Here is a 22408-nt window from a genome sequence, read left to right as displayed (position 1 = left end):
TTATCATTTAAGCATTTAACATTGGTCATCATCAAACATGGTAATCATCACGTTTATAGCTTTTGAGTTGCTACAGACCTTTAGTTTAGATAATCATGCTACTAATAGTGTTGTCATAGTCCAGCTGAATTACAATGTAATTCTTTTTTCTTTTTCTATGATATGTTTCTTATCTAAATGATCCATATACAAGCAATAAATTGCTTAGAAATATTCAAATGATTATGCAAATGGAAATTATCATCCAAGACCATTATTAGAGTTTTACCAATAACAAAGTATTAAGCAAAACATCAAGTGTGCCTGAAAATTGAGAGTTAGATCCAAAAGTGCACCAAGAGGAAATGATTAGTTCATTCTGGGACAGATTCACAAGTGATTGAAGAATTTAACATATATTTATAGAGAAATGTTATGTTTGTGCCTTGAATTCTTTGTGGCGACCTGTTTCATGAATCAACTCTGAATTAATTTGAAAAAAACCCGAAAGCAAAATTTCATAGTGGTTTGTAGTGGATGCATAGGGCTTGGGCTGGACCCGACCCATATTCATCTTATAGGTCCAAACCAAATACGAAGAGTTATGTATTTCGGGGGTTTTCTCTTTTGTAGACAGTGTCCTGAGTTTTCTATAAGAGGTGAGAGACTGTGGGTGTATTTGGGGCTTAGGGTTTTCTATGAGGGCACAACTCTGTATTTATTTTCCATTACCTACTTCATGGTGGATTTTCTGTTCTTCCTTCACCTGTGGACATAGGCTATAAGTCGAACCATGTAAATATGTGTGTTTTATGTGATTATTTCTCTTTATCTCTGTTTTACTTTCATTTTTGATTGCCATTCGAATCTGTTTTCTTGGGTTTTTTTTTTCATAACAAGAAATGCAATGTCAAGAGATAGGAGAACTTTATCCGTAAATTTTAAAACAAGGAAGAAAAAAAAGGAAAAAGTTAATGAAAGCCTAATAAAAAATGGACATGCTAGATGAGTTTTTTTTTTTTTCATTCAACAACTTAAAATGGTTGCCATGCATCCTCTTCAAGGTCAACCTTCAATCCGATGTCTATTCCCACCCCCAAACCCCAAAGAAAAAAATCACTGCTACATGGAAAAGAAAATCTTCATTTGTATGTAATTTTCCTTATTAAAGTTTCAAAAACTTCAACCACCATATTACCAGGATAAGAATCCAAGTCATGCTATGAGACATTAACCACTAGACCTATTCATGGGCTGAGTCGGGCTCGGGCTGGGCTTTTGCTCTTTATTAACATAAATTTTTCAGGCCCGAGCCCGAGCCTAGCCCGACCAACGGGCCTAAAACTTGGGCCCGAGCTCGGCCCTCATAAAAAGCCTGAAGCCCAGGCCTGAGCTTGAAGCCCGACCTAGGAGTCTGAGATCCAGTGCTAGACCTGTTCATGGGCCGGGTGGCCCGACCCCGAATGGGCTTGAACAGGCTTTTTGGCCCACAGGTTTAACCTCGGGCCAAAAAGCCCGGCCCGACTTATAGTTAAACCTAAGTAAATCCGGCCCGACCTATAGTTAAACCAAGTAAAAACCCTATGTGATTTCCATTTGAATAAATTTTTTGATTTGAGAAGGTTGTTGATTCACTTGTAGGCCCATTGTTCATTTAAATAGGGAAAAAAAAACATCTGAATTAAAATAGATAATGTCTATTTGAATAGGGAAAAATTCGAATTTCTTTTATTAGGTCGGGCTTCGGGCTCGGACTCGGGCTTTGGGCTTTTTATCAGAGCCGGGCTCGGGCCTAACATTTTTCTGTTAATAAAGAGTCAAAGCCTGGCCCGGCCCGGCCCATGAACAGGTCTATCCAGTGCCCTCTGAGGATTGAGAGAATTGTGCCTGCTGAGTTTGTCAATTCCTGGGAGTCTGAGAGTGAATAGAAACTGAGAAAGTGAGAAGATAGAAGATGACAACAGTGCTGGCCAGAGAGAGAGAGAGAGAAAGAGAACTCACTGCTCGAGAGAGAGAGAGATGATCTAGATCTGGTGGCGCCAGCCGCTGGTGCCTGAGTTCGCAGAATGAAAACGATGCGCCTGGGTTCTGGTGGTGTCAGTTGGAGAGAGAATTGAGAAGATAGAAAACCTAGTTCTAAGAAGAGAGAGAACTGAGGATGAGAAGAAACAAGATGAAAACGGTGCTGGCTGGGGAGAGAGATCACTGCCAAAGAGAGAGATGACTACTTCTGGTGGCGTCGGCCGTCGGTGACTGAGTTTGCAGGTGTAGTTGGGTTCGCCGGTTCTGAGAATTGAGAGGGAGAAATGAGAGCCACTTCTGAGAGTGAGAGTGAGAAAGGAGAATGAAAAGAAAATTTTCAACTATTTAGGGTTAGGGTTAGGTAGTTTAGGAAAAGTCAGGCCGAGTTAGGCTCGGACCGGGCTTTTTTAACAAATCCCAAGCCCGGCCCGTAAAATAGTCGGGCTCGGGCTTTTAGGCCCGAGGTCAAGCCCATGGGCTAAAACACATGCTCAAGCCCGTCCAGGGGCCAGACCGGCCCGTCGGGCTACCCGGCCCATGAACAGGTTATTAACCACATTGCTTATATAGAGGGTATTACCTATCTAACAAAAACTAGATGGACTAACCATTTGATACCTCTAAGCAAATAATAAGAAACAAATCCCCCTTCTAAGCAATAGGATATGAACACCAACTAAGGAACCATTTTTCTATTCGGATGCTTTCCCTATAATAATAAGAGACAATACTGAACAGTAGATGCCAACATCTTAGCGTTTTAACATGCTATAAATGGAAAACAAGCACTACCCCAAGATTAGAATCACATAGGAAGAGCCACTAAAAACCCCAAATCGACGAAAGCTAAACAAGAGTCTAGAAACTAGAAACACATAAAATGACTAACTTGCATACCAAAAGTAGACCCTATAAACCTATGAATAATTTTCAAAACAAGCTAAGACCAAATATATGATTTCTTGGACCAACAAGTAAAGAAAATAAAATTGCTCATTTGCTTGCAAATGTTTGCAAAATCAATTTACTTTTAAAACTATAGACTAAATTATGAGTCTCTACCTAAGAAATTTACTTAAGACTGTGAAGAATATAGCCAAATAAAAAAGAATTAGTAGTAATTGAAATTTAATATATCTGACAAGATAAAAGCCTAAAAGCCATAAAGTTTCTCTAAAATATAAAAATCCCAACAATAAGATGACAAATAAATAACTAGGAAGAAGCTCATAAATTAGATTGAACATGAGAACCTAAAAGACGGTTGGGAGTTCAAGAAAGGTTGATCCAAGACAATTTACCTCCTTATGCACTGATAGTTTGTACTAAATTTTTACGATGGATTAACAGGAGGTAGAGGTCAAATATGCAACTACTAAGGAAAATTTGGAATATTTTGCTACGCTTTCCATGTAACTTCCTCCGTATGCATTGTTAATCTCCCAATAGGAATGGCAACGGGGCGGGGAGCCTCTCCCTATCCCCGTCTTCACGAAAATCCCCATCCCCATCCCTGCTAACGGGGACAAGGTTATCCCCATTCCGATCCCTACGGGGATCCCTATTCCCCATAATTTTTTATAATGTTAACCATTTTGTTTTTGTTTTTTATTTTATTTAAAAATAAATAAAATAAGATAATTAAAATTTACAATCCTATTAGAAAAGATTCAAACATATTCAAAAATATTTTTAAAAATATCAATATATAGATGTATATGTACATATATACATATATATTAATGAGGATCCCACGGGGCGAGGATCAGGGTCCCTACAGGGTGGAGAATGCTCTTCCCATCTCCGCCCCATCCCCACTAACGGGGATGAAAATTTCTCCATCCCCACCCCTGTGGGAGGAGGGGGAATTATCCCCATCTTCAGGGCGGATCTACACGGGAATCGAGGAAATGGGGAAAATTGTCATCCCTATCTCCCAACCCTTAAAACAATGAGAAAGATCCATAAAACCCTAAAATCCATCGTTTATTAAAAAATGCATCTTTCAGTTGATCCCACTAGTTAGGTATAATAGAGTAGGGAAGGCCTTATCTGTTATTTGTTTGTCCATTCGGTTGGAAGAATGAAAAAAAAATCAATTGATCCATATTTGGTCATTCCCCGGAGCCTAAGACATGCAAGGTCTGTGGTGAAACACCCATTTTGATCATTCCCTAGAGCCTAACACATTAAATTAAATTTAGACCCAAGTCCCTAATAATCGATTATGGGTTTGTATACTACAATAGGTATTGGGTGTGCATTGCCTCTGCAATATATGGTTGGGTTCTGCTGGTTTCCAATTAAAAAAGAATATTGATGTAACAGAAATAAACTAAAGGCAACCAATATTGTTAATGATGTAAGGGGATTCATGATTAGCACTGTGGTTGAATTGTGTTAATACAACTTATCACCGTGGTTGAATTGTGTTAATATTGTACGGTTAAAAGTAATTAATTAGCTGCCAATGCCCTTTCCCGTAGAATTTAGGGGTGCAACCTGCTAGGCGGATCCAACCCAAACCCGACCTGATGCAATCCAAATTTTTGCTCGAGTTGCGGAGTTGGGTCTAAGTTTTTAGCTTGTGGATTGGGCTTGGGCTAAAAAATTTGGGCATGACTTAAACTTTGGTTGGGTGTAGGTTGAGGACTTGGGTAATCCAATGTCAAAACTATACATATTTTCAATCAATTATACTTTTAAATTGGGTCCTAAAAGCCTAATAAAAATGACTACATAAACTTTGCACTTTAGACTACGTTTAGTTTGATGGAAAAGGTAGGAAAAGGAAGGGAAAGGCAACAAAACCTAGAAGATCTTAACTTTTCCCTTCCTTTCCCTATTTTTTCCTTCCTAGGTAGATGTAGATCTAATGTCCTATGCCATGTAGTGATATCACCGTACAGTTTAAACTTTAAAGGGCTTCTAGTTCAATGCAGATGCAGTCCAGGTTCAACCTTTCTACCTCTGTTCTCAAGCAGTGCTGTCGCTAGATTTGATGGTTTAACTAGTAATTTGGTGATTCAGTGACCCATCCAAGTTCAAGTTAGAGATAGGGGTACAAGTGAGGCAGGCTGGACTGGTTTTATGGGCAATCCAGACCCAACTGAGATTTAGGCCTGAGGCCCAGTCCTGAAGTCAAGTTTGATTTTTTCAATCTAAGCACAATCTGTCCTGAAATTTGATGCACTTGCGTTAGGCTTGGGTTGGTTAATGAATACACTCTAAAATTTAACATACATAAATGCAATTATGCAGATGTGTGCATATATATGTATTTATATATAAATATGCATCTATATATTTATGTTTTGGGTTCAAATTCGGATAAAGTCAGGCTGGGTTCAAAGTACCTAAGAGCTAGGTCTGGAACCAATCTGAAAAATTAAAAAGCCCGAAATCATGAATCCAAAACCAACCCAGGGACAAAAAATCCAAGCACAGTCCATATAAAATTGCAGATTGGGTGGGCCGGCTCAGGTTGGATGCTTCCAAGTTATGCCCCTAGTCATAGAAGGTTTTAATGAGAATTCAATTTTTCTTGTTATTTTTTTTTCTAAACCACCAATAAAAATGTCCCATTCGTTTTTCAGGAAGTTACTTATCTAAGTAAAGTAAGTGCCATGTTCTTTAATTTCTCAGGTAAATAGGACAATGGCCATTTTAGCCATAAAAAATATTTTATTAAAATGGGTAATTTTGTTTCATAGAAGTGTTCGCAATTTTCCCGCATGTGGGAAAGTTACTTACCCACCTTAAAGATGAATATCACTTACCCATGTTTTTCATGAGTCTTACATAAATCAGAAATATATATATAGAGAGAGAGAGGTATCTTTGTGAATATGAACTAAAATCCCATTGACCAATTTTCCCCTCTTAAAATCCAATAAGCCCAAAAAGTCTAATTAAGGACATAAAAAAAATGCTTTCTCTGCAAGCCACCCTCTAACATAACAAAACTAAGAAAAAATAAATAAATTTAAGGTTCGTATCCAACTCTCTGTCGAATCATATCCTAGACTCTAGTCCGACAATAAAATAAACTATTTAAAACATGGTTAAGCCAATTTTACTGGTTAATCTCCTGTAAACAGGATTCTGAAAATTAATTAAAAGGAAAGCAAGTATTTTTATCTGCCAATGACACCATTACGGGGATCCGGACTATCGATTATAATAGTCCACCTGCTCGTCATTTGTGTCTGAGCTCTCCACAATGCAGCTTCTAATACAAGTCATAAGCAACATCTAAAAGTCAGGAGAATCCTCAACTCAATCAAACCCTTCTGGCTTTCTCTCTCTTCTCGTTCTTCCCCAAACTTTTCTTCCATTTTTCTCTGTTGTTTGGCTAGATCACAGTCTTCTAAACTTGACTCCAGAGCAACACCTCAACCACAACAAAAATGCTACAGAAGATTTGGGCTCCAAATGAGCATTATTAAAGTCCCGTTCCGCATGTCTTTTTGTGCAGATTGTCAGATTTTTAGAAGCCCAATAGCATGTGTTTTCGTCTTTTGCCGTTTAATTGGAAAAAGATCTAATCATCAAAAAATATTATGCCAAAGGCAATCAAAATCCATTTTGTACGATTTTTGGAAAGCTCTAAATGAAGCTTTCTGATTTTTTTTTTTCAATTTATCTTCATCATACCAAAAGACACGCCTTAATCAAACAGTATTCAGTAAAAGCCCATTATATCTTTTTACTGTCTAAACTTCCAGAATTTCAAAAACGGACAGACATTAGGATAACATAACATCATCATCATCATCATCCATATGTAAATTAAGGGAGCAAGTAAATATAATCTATACCTCTAGTACAGAACATTGGTAATAAAGCCATAGGATGAATAAATGCGTGCTTCAATGAAATAAACCACATCCTCCTCCAATAAGGATTCACGTATAGAATAGTCATGAGTCCCAGCAAGGACATGATGTATGAAACCACAAAGCTTGTTGAGAAAACGACATCAATCCCACTCTCATTCTGTGTTTCTGCATGCACAAGGTCGTCTGATGATTCTTCATCTTTGGTGCATTTCTTCAGTAACGGAGGTCCACAAAGCAAAGGGTTTCCCTCGTAGCTGCTGCTGTCGAAGGTCGCGAACTGTTTTTTGAAGTCCGGTGTCTTAGCAGATAAATTGTTATGAGCCACAGAGAAGACTGCCAAGGAGTTTAGCTCGGTCAATTCCGAAGGAATCGTTCCATTCAGCCTATTGCATGAAAGGTCCAAGCTTTCTATGTTCCTAAGCTTTGAAAAGGTTTTGGGGATTGATCCAGTAAGGTGATTATGAGAGAAGTTCAATGCACGAATCCCATGTAGATTTCCTATTTCAAAGGGGAATTTACCAGTTAACCGGTTGCAAGAGAGATCCAACCCAGACATGTAATTAAGAATGTCACCCTTGTAAGAGTCAGCCCTTCTCTTTGTTGTGAACTCCACTTCTTCCAGTGTGACGCTTTTATATCCCATATTTCCTATGGAATAAGGTATCACTGAATCTTGAAATAGATTTTCTGTGTCATCTTTACTCCCAAAGTTGAGGTTACTGAAGCATTGGGGTATTGTCCCTGAAAAGGTATTATGGGAAAGAACCATCAACCTTATCTTCTTCAATTGGCATAATTGATATGGAATTGGACCATTTAAGGTATTTCGCTTCAACGAAAGAACACGCAGCTCAGAAAGCTCACTGATCATACTGGGAATACTACCAGAGAAGTTGTTATAACTCATATCCAGTGCAAGCAAAGATGATGATGAATTGTTGAGAAGAGTAACTGGCAGCGATCCTGCGAATTCATTTCTCTGCAATTTTACATATTTTAATTTTTGTAACATCAAGAGAGAAGAAGGTAAGGTTCCCGAGAGTCTGTTCCCAGAAAGGTCTAGAAATTCAAGAAGTTTCAATTGACCAATTTCAGTTGGGATTTCCCCTTGGAAATGGTTATCTTGCATGAAAAGAGTCATCAGCTGAGACGAGAAGTTTGTAATCCAACTGGGAATCCTACCTGATATCTGGTTGTTGCTGATGTCCAAATTAAATAGTTCAGTACATTTGGACAATCCATCTCTCAGAGTTCCCTTGAAAAGATTGTTATCCAACCTGGTCAAATTAAAATACGATGGAAATATTTCTCCATGCAATCTGTTGTTTGACAGAATCAAAACCGATAATTCGGTGCAACCTCTGGCCAAGTACTTAGGTATTTCTCCGGTCAATTTGTTATTAGACAAATCTAACGCCCACAATATGCTCATGTTACCGATTGACGAAGGAATGCCACCATCAATAGAGTTTCCTGCTAAATTTAAAAATATTAGGTTTGGAAGCACCTCACCAATATTTGCTTGAAGTTGCCCCTCAATGTGATTGTCGGAGATGTCAACAACAGCTATCTTTGGATAAACAGATACCAGATGAAAATGGCCATTTAGTAAGTTATTCCCCAGGTTTAGTTGTTGCAACTTTGTATTGTTGTTCAAAATCCAGGTTGGAAATGTTCCCTTCAAATTGGTAGAGGAGAGATCAAGCACTCGTAAGTCATATTGACTGGAGAGAAATCTTGAAACAACACCCGAGAGAAGAGTACAATTTCTTAAATACAGCTCCTTCAACTGAAAGCAGGTCGGAACCTGATGTGGATGTTCTGCTTCTACCTCTAGTTTGTTACCTCCAAGGTCAATGACTTGTAGATTGGAATGGTTGACGAAGTTGCTGAATGAGAATGAGCCCGAAAATTTATTATCACCAAGAAGGATGTGCTCCAGTGATGTATGAGTAGTTATGAAAGATGGAATGTTTCCTTTAAATTGATTACTGGAGAGATCTATCCTTCTAAGAAATGTCAAGTTGTTGAAACATGGAGGCAGCAGAGTACTAGTAGTTACTCCAAAGTTGTTGTAACCAATATTCAACTCTCGGAGCTTTTTCAGTTCACATAATCCTGTACATCAGTAGTGAATTATCAATTATGTATGTGAGTCAGCGGTTTTTATATATTACTCTTATTGTCTGGGTAGAAACTAGACCTCATAGTCATAGTGGACTAATTCGTTTGATATGTATACTGTCTCTTCCACCACATGATGGTGTTTGGTGTATTCACCAAAACTGGTTGTCTCATCAAACAAGACACTAATGGTCAGTAATTATATAAAGAAAAGGGTAAACTATAAAAAACTCCCCTGAGAGGTTTATTCACAATCATAAAATCGGCCCCTAAGGTGTAACTTAATAAAATTAAAAAAAAAAAAAAAAAAAAAAGCCTCTTATGTCTGTTTGAAAAATCAATTTACAAAGTCAGATTACTTTACTCTTCAATTTGACCCAAGAAACTTAATTTTTAAGTTAAAAGTGAAAAGTTCTTTTGGGGTATTTTCAAAAAAAAAAAACTAATGCATAATAAGGCCAATATTTTCTGTTTACGACAATGATGAAAGGGAGGTACAGGTATTGCAGTTTCTTTTTCTTATTTTTTTTTTCAAAATTACAGGTGAGGTTTTTACATTTTACCCTAAACATAAATTTATGTGAATAGGGAAGCACAAAAAAAAGAAAGGCAAATGATAAAAGATAGGGTAGAGTAAAGTACACATTAGTTGGTGTACAAATTAATTTACAGTTAGTGTATTTTTATTTAAAAAAATAAACAAAATTAAAAGCCTAAGAAACCATTAACATTCATAAAAAAACAGTGATAGAATATATCCACAATTGACAATTTAAGCTGCTCAATTTAGGTAGCCTTTAAAAGTATAGGGGAGCATCCAGCCTTTATTAGAGCTACTTTTTAGATTGATTTCTTTTCTGGTTTATCTTAAGCTAACAATTTAATTTTGAAAATGGACAAGCATCATCATTTAAATTAAACAAAAACTAAAATAAAATAAAAACAGAGTTTATTACGTACCTTGCAATGAAAATGAGTCATTAAGATGATTCCCGCTCAAATCAAGGACCTCCAAATTGATCAGATTCGCCAATTCTGAATCAAATAATAAATCAGATTTAAAATTAAAAGAATGAGAAGACCAGAATTTGACAAAAAGATCTAATGTAACAAATTATGAATAAATATACAAAAGTGATCCTTCTATGCCACTACTCTTCCCAATCTATAACGTTCCAAGCATATATATATATATATATATATATAGGTGAAATTGCACCCAAAAATTAGGGCTGTAAATGGATCGAATCGAACCAGATCAAATCGAATTCGGATTATAATCAGATATTGAATAGTATATGTAAATTAAACTCAAAATGATGATAACATATTTTAGGATGATAACAAGTTCAACTTCTTGCCGCTATGGCGGTGCTTTCCATTAGAGTGAGATTAAATAATAGAATAAGCAGCATCATTTAGACATTCACAATTAAACCAAAACCAAAAGAAGAAAGTGTTTCTTACCTTGCACTAAAATCGAGCCATTAAGACGATTCCAACTCAAATCAAGCACTTCCAAGTTGATCAGATTCACCAATTCTAAATCAAATGATTAATGACATTTGAAGTTAAAAGAATGATCAGAAGACCAGAATTTGACTATAAGACTTAATGTAACAAATTATGAATAAATATATCAAAGCCAGAAAGTGTTCCTACCATGCCATTCTTCTTGAGGATCATTATGAGATAATTCCTAAGATAGATCCATTTAGCCAAGACCTTATGGTCTCTTTCGTTTTTTGGAATAGATGCCTGGAATTAGAATCGATTCCAACTCTGTGAATTCTTTGTATGGTAGGAATGGGATTTCAATTCCCATTCTTGGGGAATGAGATTCCCCCTTATGGGGGGGAATAATGGACATTCTAGGCCCCCTTAGGGAGTGGGATTCCCATTCCAAAGTCTATCAAGAAGTAAAGAATTTATGACAAAAAACCTTCAAACCCTATTATTAATAAAATTATAAAATATTATGAAATTATTAATAAAAAACAAAGATATTAATTATTAAATATAACAATAATAATAATAATAATAATAATAATAATAATAAAAAACAATTCGTGAAACAATAATTAAATAATAAAATATTATAAAAGTAATAATATGATAATAATGATAAAATAAATATATATTCATTATTAAAATAATAAAAATAAATTAGTAAAATATAATAAAATATTAATACTATAATAAAATATTAATAAATTAACAATAAAAAAGAAAAGATATTATTTATTAAATAATAATCATAACAATAACTAAGAACAAATAAAATATCAATATGATATTATTAAAGTAATAATAAAATACTAACATATTAATTATTAAATAATAATAATAAGTTTTCTTTAAAATAATAGAATATTAATAGACTAATAAGAAAATAATAATAACAAAATACTAATAAAATAAAAATTAAATATTCATAGAATATTAATAAAGTTATAATAAAATGATAAATAGACTAATATAAAGTTTAAAGTTTTCAATCCATTCCCATTCCAAGTCTAAATTAACCAAACAACAATTGGAATCTGATTCCAATTCTTGACAAAACCAAACAGACATTAGGAAATAGGTAATTTTGATTCCAATTCCAAATAAACGAAACAACAACAATTGAAATCAAATTCAGATTCCTGACCAAACAGACATTAGGAATTGATAATTATTAACAATTTCCAAAGTTATTGGTAATTTACATTTAGTGATTTCCATAAACTAATTTTCAAGTTTTGGGTAATTTAATTTAGTAAAAGTTAATTTAAAAAAAAATCTAATTTACCTAAACATTCAATATTTTTAGTAATTAATTATTCATAAATTCAGATTTTTTTTGAAAATTAGTTTATTCATATCAATTCAGAAATTTCTTCATAAATTGTTGAAAAGTAATTTATTCATATCTATATTTGTACCAAGGATTTTGAAGATATTCAAGTTTTTTTTTCTACTTTTATTTTTTGTTATGCAAACAACAGTAAATAGAGATTTTTTATTAATTAGTTCTAAGCATCCACTTGCACTAGGGTTGGAGTTTTATGGGTTTGGGGGATGATTATCCCCTCCCCCAACAATTTTTAAGCCTTCCTTGTACTTTGACCTTTGCGAAAAAGAAAAGAAAAAAGAATAAAAAAACCTCCCCTGACATCTTTCAAATTATCAATTAATAAAATTAATAATTTTTTTTTTATTTTCTCAGGCATCACATGGGATCCCACTAGTTATTATTAATTAAAAGAATCTTTTATTTATCACATTATTTTATGATTTTTTCTGTACTCTAAGTTGTATCTTTGTCTTCCTTCCTGCTATATCAACTTGATTCTGAGCTTCAAATTGAAAGAAAATTCAACTTTATCTCCCATGTCATCTTACACCCGTTGACATAGAATTGAAGCTTTGTATTAATTAAGGATCACTGTAGAAGGTTAGGGTCCATTTTCTATTTGTTTGTTGGAATGGAATTTCGGTTCCCTATTAGGGGATGGCCATTCTACCCCCCCAAGGGAATGGATTCCATTCCAAAAGTCTATCAAGTAGTAAATAACTCATGAAAAAACCCTCAAACCCTAATATTAATAAAATATTATTAACATAATACAATAATAATAATAATAATAACATAAGAATATATTAGTAATTAAAATATTAATAAAATAATAGTATCATAGTAAAATATTAAAAGATTAATGATAAACACTAAGATATTAATTATTAACTACTAATATAATAATAATAGTAATAATAATAATAATAATTGATGTTGCTCAATCCGAGGTGGTGCACGAACTAAGGAGAGCAACTAAATAGTCCTTGCTGATAGGGTGTGGCTGAGCTACAAGGACGAGGCCTCGCTTCAAGACCTGTGATCAAGAAAGGAGAAGTCAAAGGCCCGAGGAGTTATCCCCGGGTAAGTACTCTGACGCTCAAGTCAATAAGAAGTGGTAGATGGTCGGGTCGAGCTATAAGGATGCTGGTCCGAGCTAAGTAGCAGTACTTGTGTTAGAAGTTGGGATCCCTTACCTCGAGCATGGAGTACCTTTTTATAGCCGAAGATCCGTGTCTTGGTCGGATTAGGCTTCTGGGGTTGTTGGGATGAGGTTAGCCGCAGAGGTATTCGGGATACAGTCTCATTCCCCAGCGGAGTCCTCTTCCTTATTCCTCCTTATTCGTAGTTGTGCTCATCCATATGGCGTGTAGTTGACGTGGCTGGAAAGATAAGATGGGGTGCCACAATAATAGCGTAGCTTGGCTGAGCTATGCCAACGTGACCGAGCAAGGCCGACATGGCCGAGCTAGGCCAACGTGGCCGAGCTAGGATGACGTGGCAGGGTGATAGCTGGGCGGCCACATGTCTCACAGGGCCAGCTCAGCCATGACCCGAACACCACTCCCGCAGCTCTGAAATCGAAGAATAAAGTAGTCCAATTCGTTCTTTGGCTGAAGAACTACAAGTTGATGTCTGGATGGGCGTTTGGCCCCTTTGGTGTTCCTTGGTGCCTGTCACAATCTTGAGAACCAGGCATAATGGAAAATGGCCAAGGAATCTTCCCATTGTCGATTGCAAAACTCTAAGAGTTCTGACTTTGGAGTTCGAACACCACTCCCCCAGTTTTGGAGCCGAGGATGGGGAGTGCTTGGCACGAAGTGTTGCGCGGTTGCGTAGCTCGACAGAGAGCCGAGGTGTCGAACTGAGCTTCCAAGTCCGTCCTCCTGGTGGAGCCGAGGAACAGCTCTGATTCCAAGTGGAAGTTGAGCTTCTGTGTCGTGGTGATGCTCGGTCGTGGTGCGCCGAGCTTTGGAGTTAGGTCCAAATTTCAGAGTTGAGGCCGCTGTGATGCTCAGTTATGATGTGTCGAGCTACGGAGATGGGTTCCTTTGGGGTTACCAGGATGTGGAACTGAGGTTGTTGCAATGCTCGGCTATGAGTTGCCGAGCTCCAAAGCTGAGGACCCCTAGGTGCTGGGGCATCGAGCTACGGAGATGGGTTCCTTTGGGGTTATCAGGATGTGGAACTAAGGTCGTTGCGATGCTTGGCTATGACTTGTCGAGCTCCAAAGTTGAGGGCCCCTAGGTGTTGAGTTGTTGTGATGTTTGAGGGCCTCCAAGTGCTGAGCTTGTTGTGATGTTCAGTTGTGGCTTTCCGATCTTCGAAGCTGAGGGCCTCGCTAGTGCCGAGCTATTATGATGCTCGGTTGTGGTCTACCGAGCTTCGGAGTTGGGGGCTTCGCAAGTAACGAGTTATTGTGAAGCTCGGTTGTGGTATGTCAAGCTTCAAAGTTGATGGTATGCTCTCCAGCTGAGGAACTTGTTCTTGAAATTTAGGGATTCAGGAACCACTCCCCCAGTTCCGAAGTCGAAGAGTAGGATGCTCGACTGGGACAGAGCGAGACCATAGCGAGGCCTTCTTTGTTGAAACGCTGCATGGTTGCTTAGCTCGGCCGGCTGTCGAGGAGGGGCCTTCCGATTCTTGGTGGAGGCCGAGCTTCAGTGTTGAGGAAGGTGCCTAGTCGTCAAGCCGAGGAAGGTTCCAAGATTTGAAGTCTGGGTCTCTCCGAGGCTTGGTAGCGCAGTGTCGAGGAAGGTGCTGAGCTTCAAAGTCTGCACCTCTCTGATGCTCGATAGCGTCACGCCGAGGAAGGTTCTAGGCTTCGAAAGCTAGGTCTCTTCGAGGCTCGGTAATGCTACACCGAGGAAGGTGTCGAGTCGTTGGGACGAGCTCCCCTAATGTTGCACCAAGGATGGGCTCTCTATTCTTCGACTAAGGAATTTGTAGCCTAAGTTTCAGAATCCGAACACCACTCCCCCAGTTCCGAAGTCGAAGGGTGGAGTGCTCGACCAAAGTGTAGTGCGGCTTCCCTTGGTCGGCATTGCTGTCGGTTGCCCTGCCTAGGATTGAACAGCTGCGGGTTGCTCTTAGAATTTTGTGTTCTTTTATCTTTTTCTTCTTTGATAGCTCGGTATGCCGAGATTTAACCTGTTGTACTGATGGATTAACTTAATGAAATTGTTTTGTTCTAAACTTGTGTGCATACATATGAGTTGGTTCCTCAGCCTTATCTTGGCCGAGGTCTGGGGTTGACCAAGATCTTCAGTTTCCGACTAGTGGGGCCAAAGTATATTCCGAGCTCTCATCTTTGGGACGCTCAGTTTCTGATCTCGGGAGCCTTTGGAGCCCTTCGTGGGTCAACCGTTGTTCAGCTGGCTCTACGGCATTTTGTCACCGAAGTACGGAGTACGATGACTGCCCTCTGGCATCGGAGGCGGGAGCGATCTTCTCCGATTTGGGCTATGGCCGTTGATCAGCCGAGTTAGATGTTCGGCTATACGCTGCCGAACTAGCTACTAGTTATGCGTTAAGGGCTCGAGTTGTTATAGGTCGACTGAGTCGGTTTTCTTAGTCAATGATACACTACCGAGCTCCGTGTCGTGCCCACTGGTAGGTCAGTCGATTCAATGTTGCGCAGCAAGGCCTACATGATGTATGTGCAATGTGTCTTGCGTGCGTCGGTCAGTCAGCTATGTAGCGCGGCAGTGTAGCACGATTGTGTAGCGCGGTGGTGTAGCACGGTGATGTAGCGCGACTGTGTGTGTGGTTGTCGGGCTCGCGGGAACGGGCCGTGGAGGTGGACCACCTTGCTGTGTCTTGCTTCTCACGCTTGGGCCGCACTCCCCTCCTTTTCGGTCGGCGTGTTTTGGGGTCCTCGGGATGAGGATCGTCCTTCGTACCCATTGGGGTATGAGGGGGGACGGCCCGTATGGGCGGTGCCGCACATCCTAGTGTCTGCATCATCTCGAAGATCTTATCGACTCTCTTGCATTGCTCGGAACTGTACAGGATCAACACAGATGGAGGCTGTGGAATTTCTTGATGTGGAGAGCCGCGATGCCAAGATTCTTGAGATGGGGATCGGCTTGTTGATCGTTCTTGGGCATCTTGATCGGACTAGTTCTTGGGCATTTTGATCGCTTTCTTGATTGCGTGGTGAGAAATGAAAGATTTTCGGGAAAGGCTTTTTGTGCGTTTCCCACAATGGCGCCAATCTGATGCTACTCAATCCGAGGTGGTGCACGAACTGAGGAGAGCAACCAGATAGTCCTTGCTGACAGGGTGTGGTTGAGCTACAAGGACGAGGTCGCGCTTCAAGACTTGTGATCAAGAAAGGAGAAGTCAAAGGCCTGAGGAGTTATCCCCGGGTATGTACTCTGACGCTTAAGTCAGTAAGAGGTGGTGGATGGACGGGTCGAGATATAAGGATGTTGGTCCGAGCTAAGTAGCAGTACTGGTGTCAGAAGTTGGGATCCCTTAACTTGAGCATGGAGTACCTTTTTATAGCCGAAGATTCGTTTCCTGGTCAAATTGGGATTCTGGGGTTGTTGGGATGAGGTTAGCCGCTGAGGCATTCGGGATTGATTCCCATTCCCCAACAAAATCGTCTTCCTTATTCTTCCTTATTCATAGTTGTGCTTATCCATATGACGTGTAGTTGATGTGGCTGGAAGGATAAGATGGGGTGCCACAGTAATAGCGTAGCTTGGCCGAGCTATGCCAACGTGGCCAAGCTATGCCAACATGGCTGAGCTAGGATGACGTGGCAGGGCGGTAGCTGGGCGGCCACATGTTTCACAGGGCTAGCTCAGCCATGACCCGAACACCACTCCCCCAGTTCTGAAGTCAAGGAATGAAGTAGTCCAATTCGTTCTTCGGCTGAAGAACTTCAAGTTGATGTCTAGATGGACGTTTGGCCCCTTTGGTGTTCTTCGATGCCTGTCGCAATCTTGAGAACCGGGTAATATGGAAAATGGCCGAGGAATCTTCCCATTATCGGCTGTAGAACTCTAAGAGCTCTGACTTCGGAGTCCGAATAATAATAATAATAATAACAATTACATATTCATAAAATATTATTGACTAATAATAAAATGATAAATAGACTAATACATAATTGAAGAATTTCAATTGATCCTGATTCCAATTCCAAATGAACTAAACAACAACAATAGAATCCAATTTCAATTCCAAATTGACCTGAACAGACATTAGGAATAGATGATTCCAATTCCCACTCCAAACGAATCAATCAACAACAATTGAAATCCAATTCTGATTCCTAGCTGAACCAATTACAAATATGAGTCATCTACAAACCAAATGGACCCTAATACTCATAGGTCAATGACCCATTCAACTTGCTTCAACAGCTTGGCATTACCAATCAACAATAGATGATATTTGTGGACTGAGCTATATCCATGGATGGATACAAATACAAGACGTGAAACAGAATTGAACGAAGGACTCCTTTCTACTGCCCCATATCCATAATTTTCCACGTTGGAAGCTACTCCATACTTTGAACATCTAATTCGACTAACATTTGATTCCAAGCTCTGATATATGTTTATTAGAGGATGAAGCAAATGTGATTCTATTTACCAACAATTTAGTATCTATAAATTATATATGAAAAACAGAGATCAATGTTTTAGATGATGCGCTTTACGGCTTTACATTGACAATATCTTCATACTTAGGTGTTTTATTTCATGGAGAGATAATTCCCAAGAGGCTATTTGAATGGGGTGAGCATCAACTTGTCTTGATTGATGCCGAACTCGGATTCCAAAGATGCAAGTTCAACTTCTTGCCGCTATGCATTTCTCTTTACGGTCATAGAAGTTTAACAGTACAGTGCCTCTAATGAGTCAGGAGCATAACTACCGTTAACCCCCCCGCCCTCCCTCCCTCATGGCGGTGCTTTCCAGTAGGGCTATCACTTTTGAGATTAAATTCTTTTCTGGTTTATCCCAAGTCCACAATTTACAAACCAAAACCAAAAGAAGAAAGTGTTTCTTACCTTGCACTAAAAACGAGCCATTAAGACGATTCCAACTCAAATCAAGCACTTCCAAGTTAGGGGTGTTCATATAAAATATCAAATCGATCAAACCCACTAAACTTATCCGACCCAACTTGGCCAATTTTTCAAAATTACTAGTTGGTTTTGGTTTGTATGAGGAAATAAATCAATAGTTTGGTTAGATTTCGGTTTTCATTATGAAAATCAAAACTGAACCGATCCTACATGCTTAAGTAATTATTAATTAGTCCCCACCCTATATGTTAAATGTTGATATATTTTATATGTATTTGTTTAAACTTTAAAAAAATGGTTATTTATGATAAAAACTAAAAACGTAAATCCAATACAAATATAATACAATGGTATAATATTGAATTCAGTTTTGTATAAATTTAAATATGTATTGACAAAAAAATCAGTTTTGCATAAATACTAATCGATTTAAAAAACTTAAATATAAAAAGATATTTAGAAATAAATACTTTAGTTTAAAATATATACAAAAACCGACAAACCGACCTTTCATGTTTGGGTCAGTTTTGCTTCAAGGTCAGACGGTTTCAGTTTAGTCAATAAATAAACCGACTAGGTCGGGCCGGTTGAAAAAAATGACTCAAACCAACCCAACCCGACCTGACCCGTAAATACACCCCTATTCCAAGTTGATCAGATTCACCAATTCTAAATCAAATTTGAAGTTAAAAGAATGAGAAAGACCACAATTTGACTATAAGACCTAATGTAACAAATTATGAATAAATATATCAAAACCAGAAAGTGTTCCTTCAATGTCATTCTCCTTGATATGCAAAGTTTCAAGCATATGTGAAATTTCACCTAAAATTAGGACGGTAAACGGATCAAATCCAGTGGGATACATATAGGTAAATCAAAATTTTATTCGTTTATACTTGAATTCATATTAGATCTTTTCCATCGGATTTATATAAGATTCGAACCAATTTGGGATTGTAATTAAATATTGAATAGTATAAGTTCCAAAAAAAAAAATAGTACAAGTGAATTAAATTAAAAATGATTAAAATATTATATATTTATTAATAAAATTAATTAAAAAGGACTTCGGTATTGTTTGTGAACAAAATGAATTGAAAATTATTTGTATGAAACTTTAATTGTATGATAATTTAACTAGTAAAAAAACACAATGTTCAAACTATCTTCGCTAATAAATACAATATAATTTTTTAAGTGTAAATAAGTATTAGGGCTATAAATGGATAGAATTCAGATCAGATTTGGTAACGTCAGAATCCAATCCAATTAATGAAAACTGAAATCCAATCCAATAGAATTTGAAGATGGATGTTGGATTTTATTCATATTAAAAGAAATTAAATAATCTTTAATTTGTTTATAATACATTAATATAAACATCCTATATAATCAAATTGTAATGACATCAGATGGAGTTAAATCTACAAACATATGCAAATTGTAAAACCCAAATTCAATCCAATTATATAAACGGAACATCTATCTGAATCTGAGCTGAACGGAATGGATGTCAGATCAGATTTCAAACTTTCAAAGTTCGTTGACAGTGTATATATTTTAAATCGAATAGAATAGAATTTTATCGGATTGGATAGAGGTGATGAATCATATATGAACTGATCGAAATCATATTCAAATTGGAATAATCGAAATCAAATCAAGGGAAAAAATAAAACCTTGATTTTAGAGAGAAAGTGAATCCCCCCAACCCCCAACCCCATAATGGGGTGTTTACGGTTCACTTAGGGCTCAGTCTATAACTGAATCGGTAGTATCAGTTTTTGGAAAAACTGGTAATCGAATAAATTAAAACCTATCGGTTAATTAGTTGATTGGTTCGGTTTGTTGATTTTTTGGTTTTTTAATTTTTATAATATATATTATAAAAATATATATAATATTATATTTTAAATAATAAATAATATATCATATATTACAAACATATATATTTATATATATAATATATATTTATTAATTTATAATATATAAAATATATATAATATTCATTAATATATAAAAATATATAGAAATATATGTATACCGGTCGGTTCGGTTAATTACTGGTTTTTTGTATTGTTTAACCAAAAGCGAATTGGTACCTTCGGTTTTTTGGAAACATCGAACCAAAACTGAATCGACCGATTCGATTAACTGATTTTTCGGTTCGGTTTTGGTCGGTTCGGTTTTTCATTTTTTTTCCACCCTTAACCCCATTAGTTTTAAAAACACCTTGATAGTTCATGGCCCCATCCTGTAGGGGGACCGGATCGACTCTGGATCTACTGGCCACGAGATTCTGCCCACGCCTACCCATAATACACTACCCCCGTGAATTTGGAACATCTCCCTCTACATAATACTATGCAGGGTGAGATGTTCTCCATGTATGACTGATATAAACGTGGACAGAATTCTCTGGACAGGAGATCCGGACTCGACCGGATCTATTAGGCACAATAAAGTAAGCACATTAAATGAGTAATTGATAAATATTTTGACAACTGTCAAAAAAACTTGTAAGTACTCATTTACCGTACTCACAACGTTGGTGTTCCTGAACTGCATTAACTTTTTGTTTTTTAGCATTTTCCATTAAAATTAAAAAAAAAAAAAAAGAAAAAGAAGAATTAAAAGGATTAATATTGGTTAATATTTTTTTTGGTAAATTAATTAATAAATTAAACGACTAATATGGGGTATAGAATTAATATGCATACGACCCTATTAAAAGGAGGCTACCGCCAATCAGTGAGAATTGCTGGATTCCCGGTTTCCGATTCCCATTTAAACAAAGTATTTAAAGAAAAAAAAAAACCGTTAACATACCTTCAATATCAAAGGAACCCGAGAAATTGTTTGAACGAAGAGACAGTGTCTTGAGGGATGTGAGAGCACCCAAAGACGGAAGCATGGTGTTATTGAAATTATTATAACTCAAGTCCAGGAACTCAAGTTTTTCCAGTCTAGCCAACTGTTCAAAGCCTGCAATAGTAAACGGTAATACCTTTAAAAGTTATAACTCTATTTATATGCATTAAACTACTGAAATTTTTGGATATTCACCTAAACTTGGCTTTTCAGAACCCACTCGACCGACACAAACAAGAATTAGAGGTTCCTTTCTTACAGTCCTTTGTCGTTGTTAACATTTCCAAGAAGAATGAAAACAAGATTATGGCAGAAATAAAAATGAAAGTGATAAACAAAAAGGTAAATTATGGAGATATATTCCTACCATGTACTTTGCGAGTGGTGGCAATTATTTCATGAATTTTTATTTGTAACAAAAACCTCCCAGAACTTTCATATTTTGTTAAATTAACTTGTTCCATCACTCAATTTAACTTTCATATTTTATGGAGGTAATTAATTCACCTAAAAAGGTGACATAAATGTTGGAAAATAAAACCCAAAAATACCTGTATTATGAATCCAGCCTCCAATATGGCTACCTGATAAGTCGAGATACTGAAGATCTTCAAATGGTAGAAATAAAGAGGCATTTAGATTGAAATAGCTGAGGTCGTAAGGATCAGCGTAATACCACCACCGTGTTTGGTTTATTAAGAGGTGGGTGACTCGTCCTGTGCTGGGATTACACTTTACTACTCTCCAAGCACAACAGTCGTTGTCGTCCACCTTTCCTCCCTCCTCATCACCCCATTCCAGACTTTTACTAATATTTAGACCTGATATGAAAGCATGTTTGAGTTGTAAAAGGGCCTTCCTTTCTTTGTCAAGGCACCCAAACAACCCTTGAAACATCGTCCATGGAAAGCACTTATTATTGAAACATCTCGCCATCTCCGTCGTCATCACACTTGATGGGTTTCTTCTTCTTGGGTCGCCTCCTCGCCCTAATTAATTCTACCTTTGAGCCACAGAACCTGCAATTAATGACGAAGAAGAAAGGCTTTTGAGTTTGGTATTAAGAGAAGACTCACATCACTTGACATTTTATACTAGCATTGAACCTTGTGGAATTCTTGACTGACATAGTAGTAAAGACACAGCTACTCCACACCACAACAATCATTAATATAATGAAATCGCAATTCACGGTTTTAGGTCCAAAACCATGTTGTCATATAAAAAAACAAGAATAAAATAAAAATAAAAAAATAAAAACTAAAAGCAACAGTACCCACTTAATTTGTTGTGGCATAAAAAAGTGAGCTCATTCCACAAAGGACCTGGTTGTGGAGAAAAAAACTTGCTCCTTAATTCAATAATATTTTTTTACTCCAACTAACTCATTAGAAAATGCCACAACAATACACAGTAGAATGAAAAGCATGATTCACGATCTACATGAGAGCAACGTGAAAACCATGGATATGACACTCCCCACAACGCCCACAGCACATCCCGCCCTGTATTTGAAATATCATTATACACGGCGGAGATGTGCTGTGAGGCGTTGTGGTATGGAGATGTGATCTTGGCAGTTGGATCGGAGCCCTACCTGTGTGTGAATGATAGACTAATATCCGGAAAAACAAAAGCATGGCCATAAACATGCCCCATCCAGAAAATCTCTCAGTTAAC

At 37.3% G+C, this 22408-nt stretch overlaps 1 protein-coding gene across 1 annotated transcript; it reads right to left on the bottom strand.

Annotated features, from left to right (window-relative positions):
- Nucleotides 1-6700: 6700 nt before the first annotated feature.
- LOC104592641 (cuscuta receptor 1-like) lies at nt 6701-21815 on the bottom strand. Its single transcript, XM_088893097.1, is given in 6 exon segments — nt 6701-6882; nt 6885-8960; nt 9927-10001; nt 17192-17369; nt 20676-20842; nt 21280-21815. Coding segments are annotated over 6 exon segments (2952 nt in total). The 5' UTR covers nt 21677-21815; the 3' UTR covers nt 6701-6823.
- Between the last annotated feature and the right edge of the window lie 593 nt (nt 21816-22408).

Source organism: Nelumbo nucifera, chromosome 8, assembly GCF_055504915.1.
Source record: "Nelumbo nucifera cultivar China Antique chromosome 8, China Antique-T2T, whole genome shotgun sequence".
Taxonomy (NCBI): Eukaryota; Viridiplantae; Streptophyta; class Magnoliopsida; order Proteales; family Nelumbonaceae; genus Nelumbo; species Nelumbo nucifera.
Note: the sequence above shows the minus strand (reverse complement) of the source record. Positions and strands in the feature narration are given on the sequence as shown.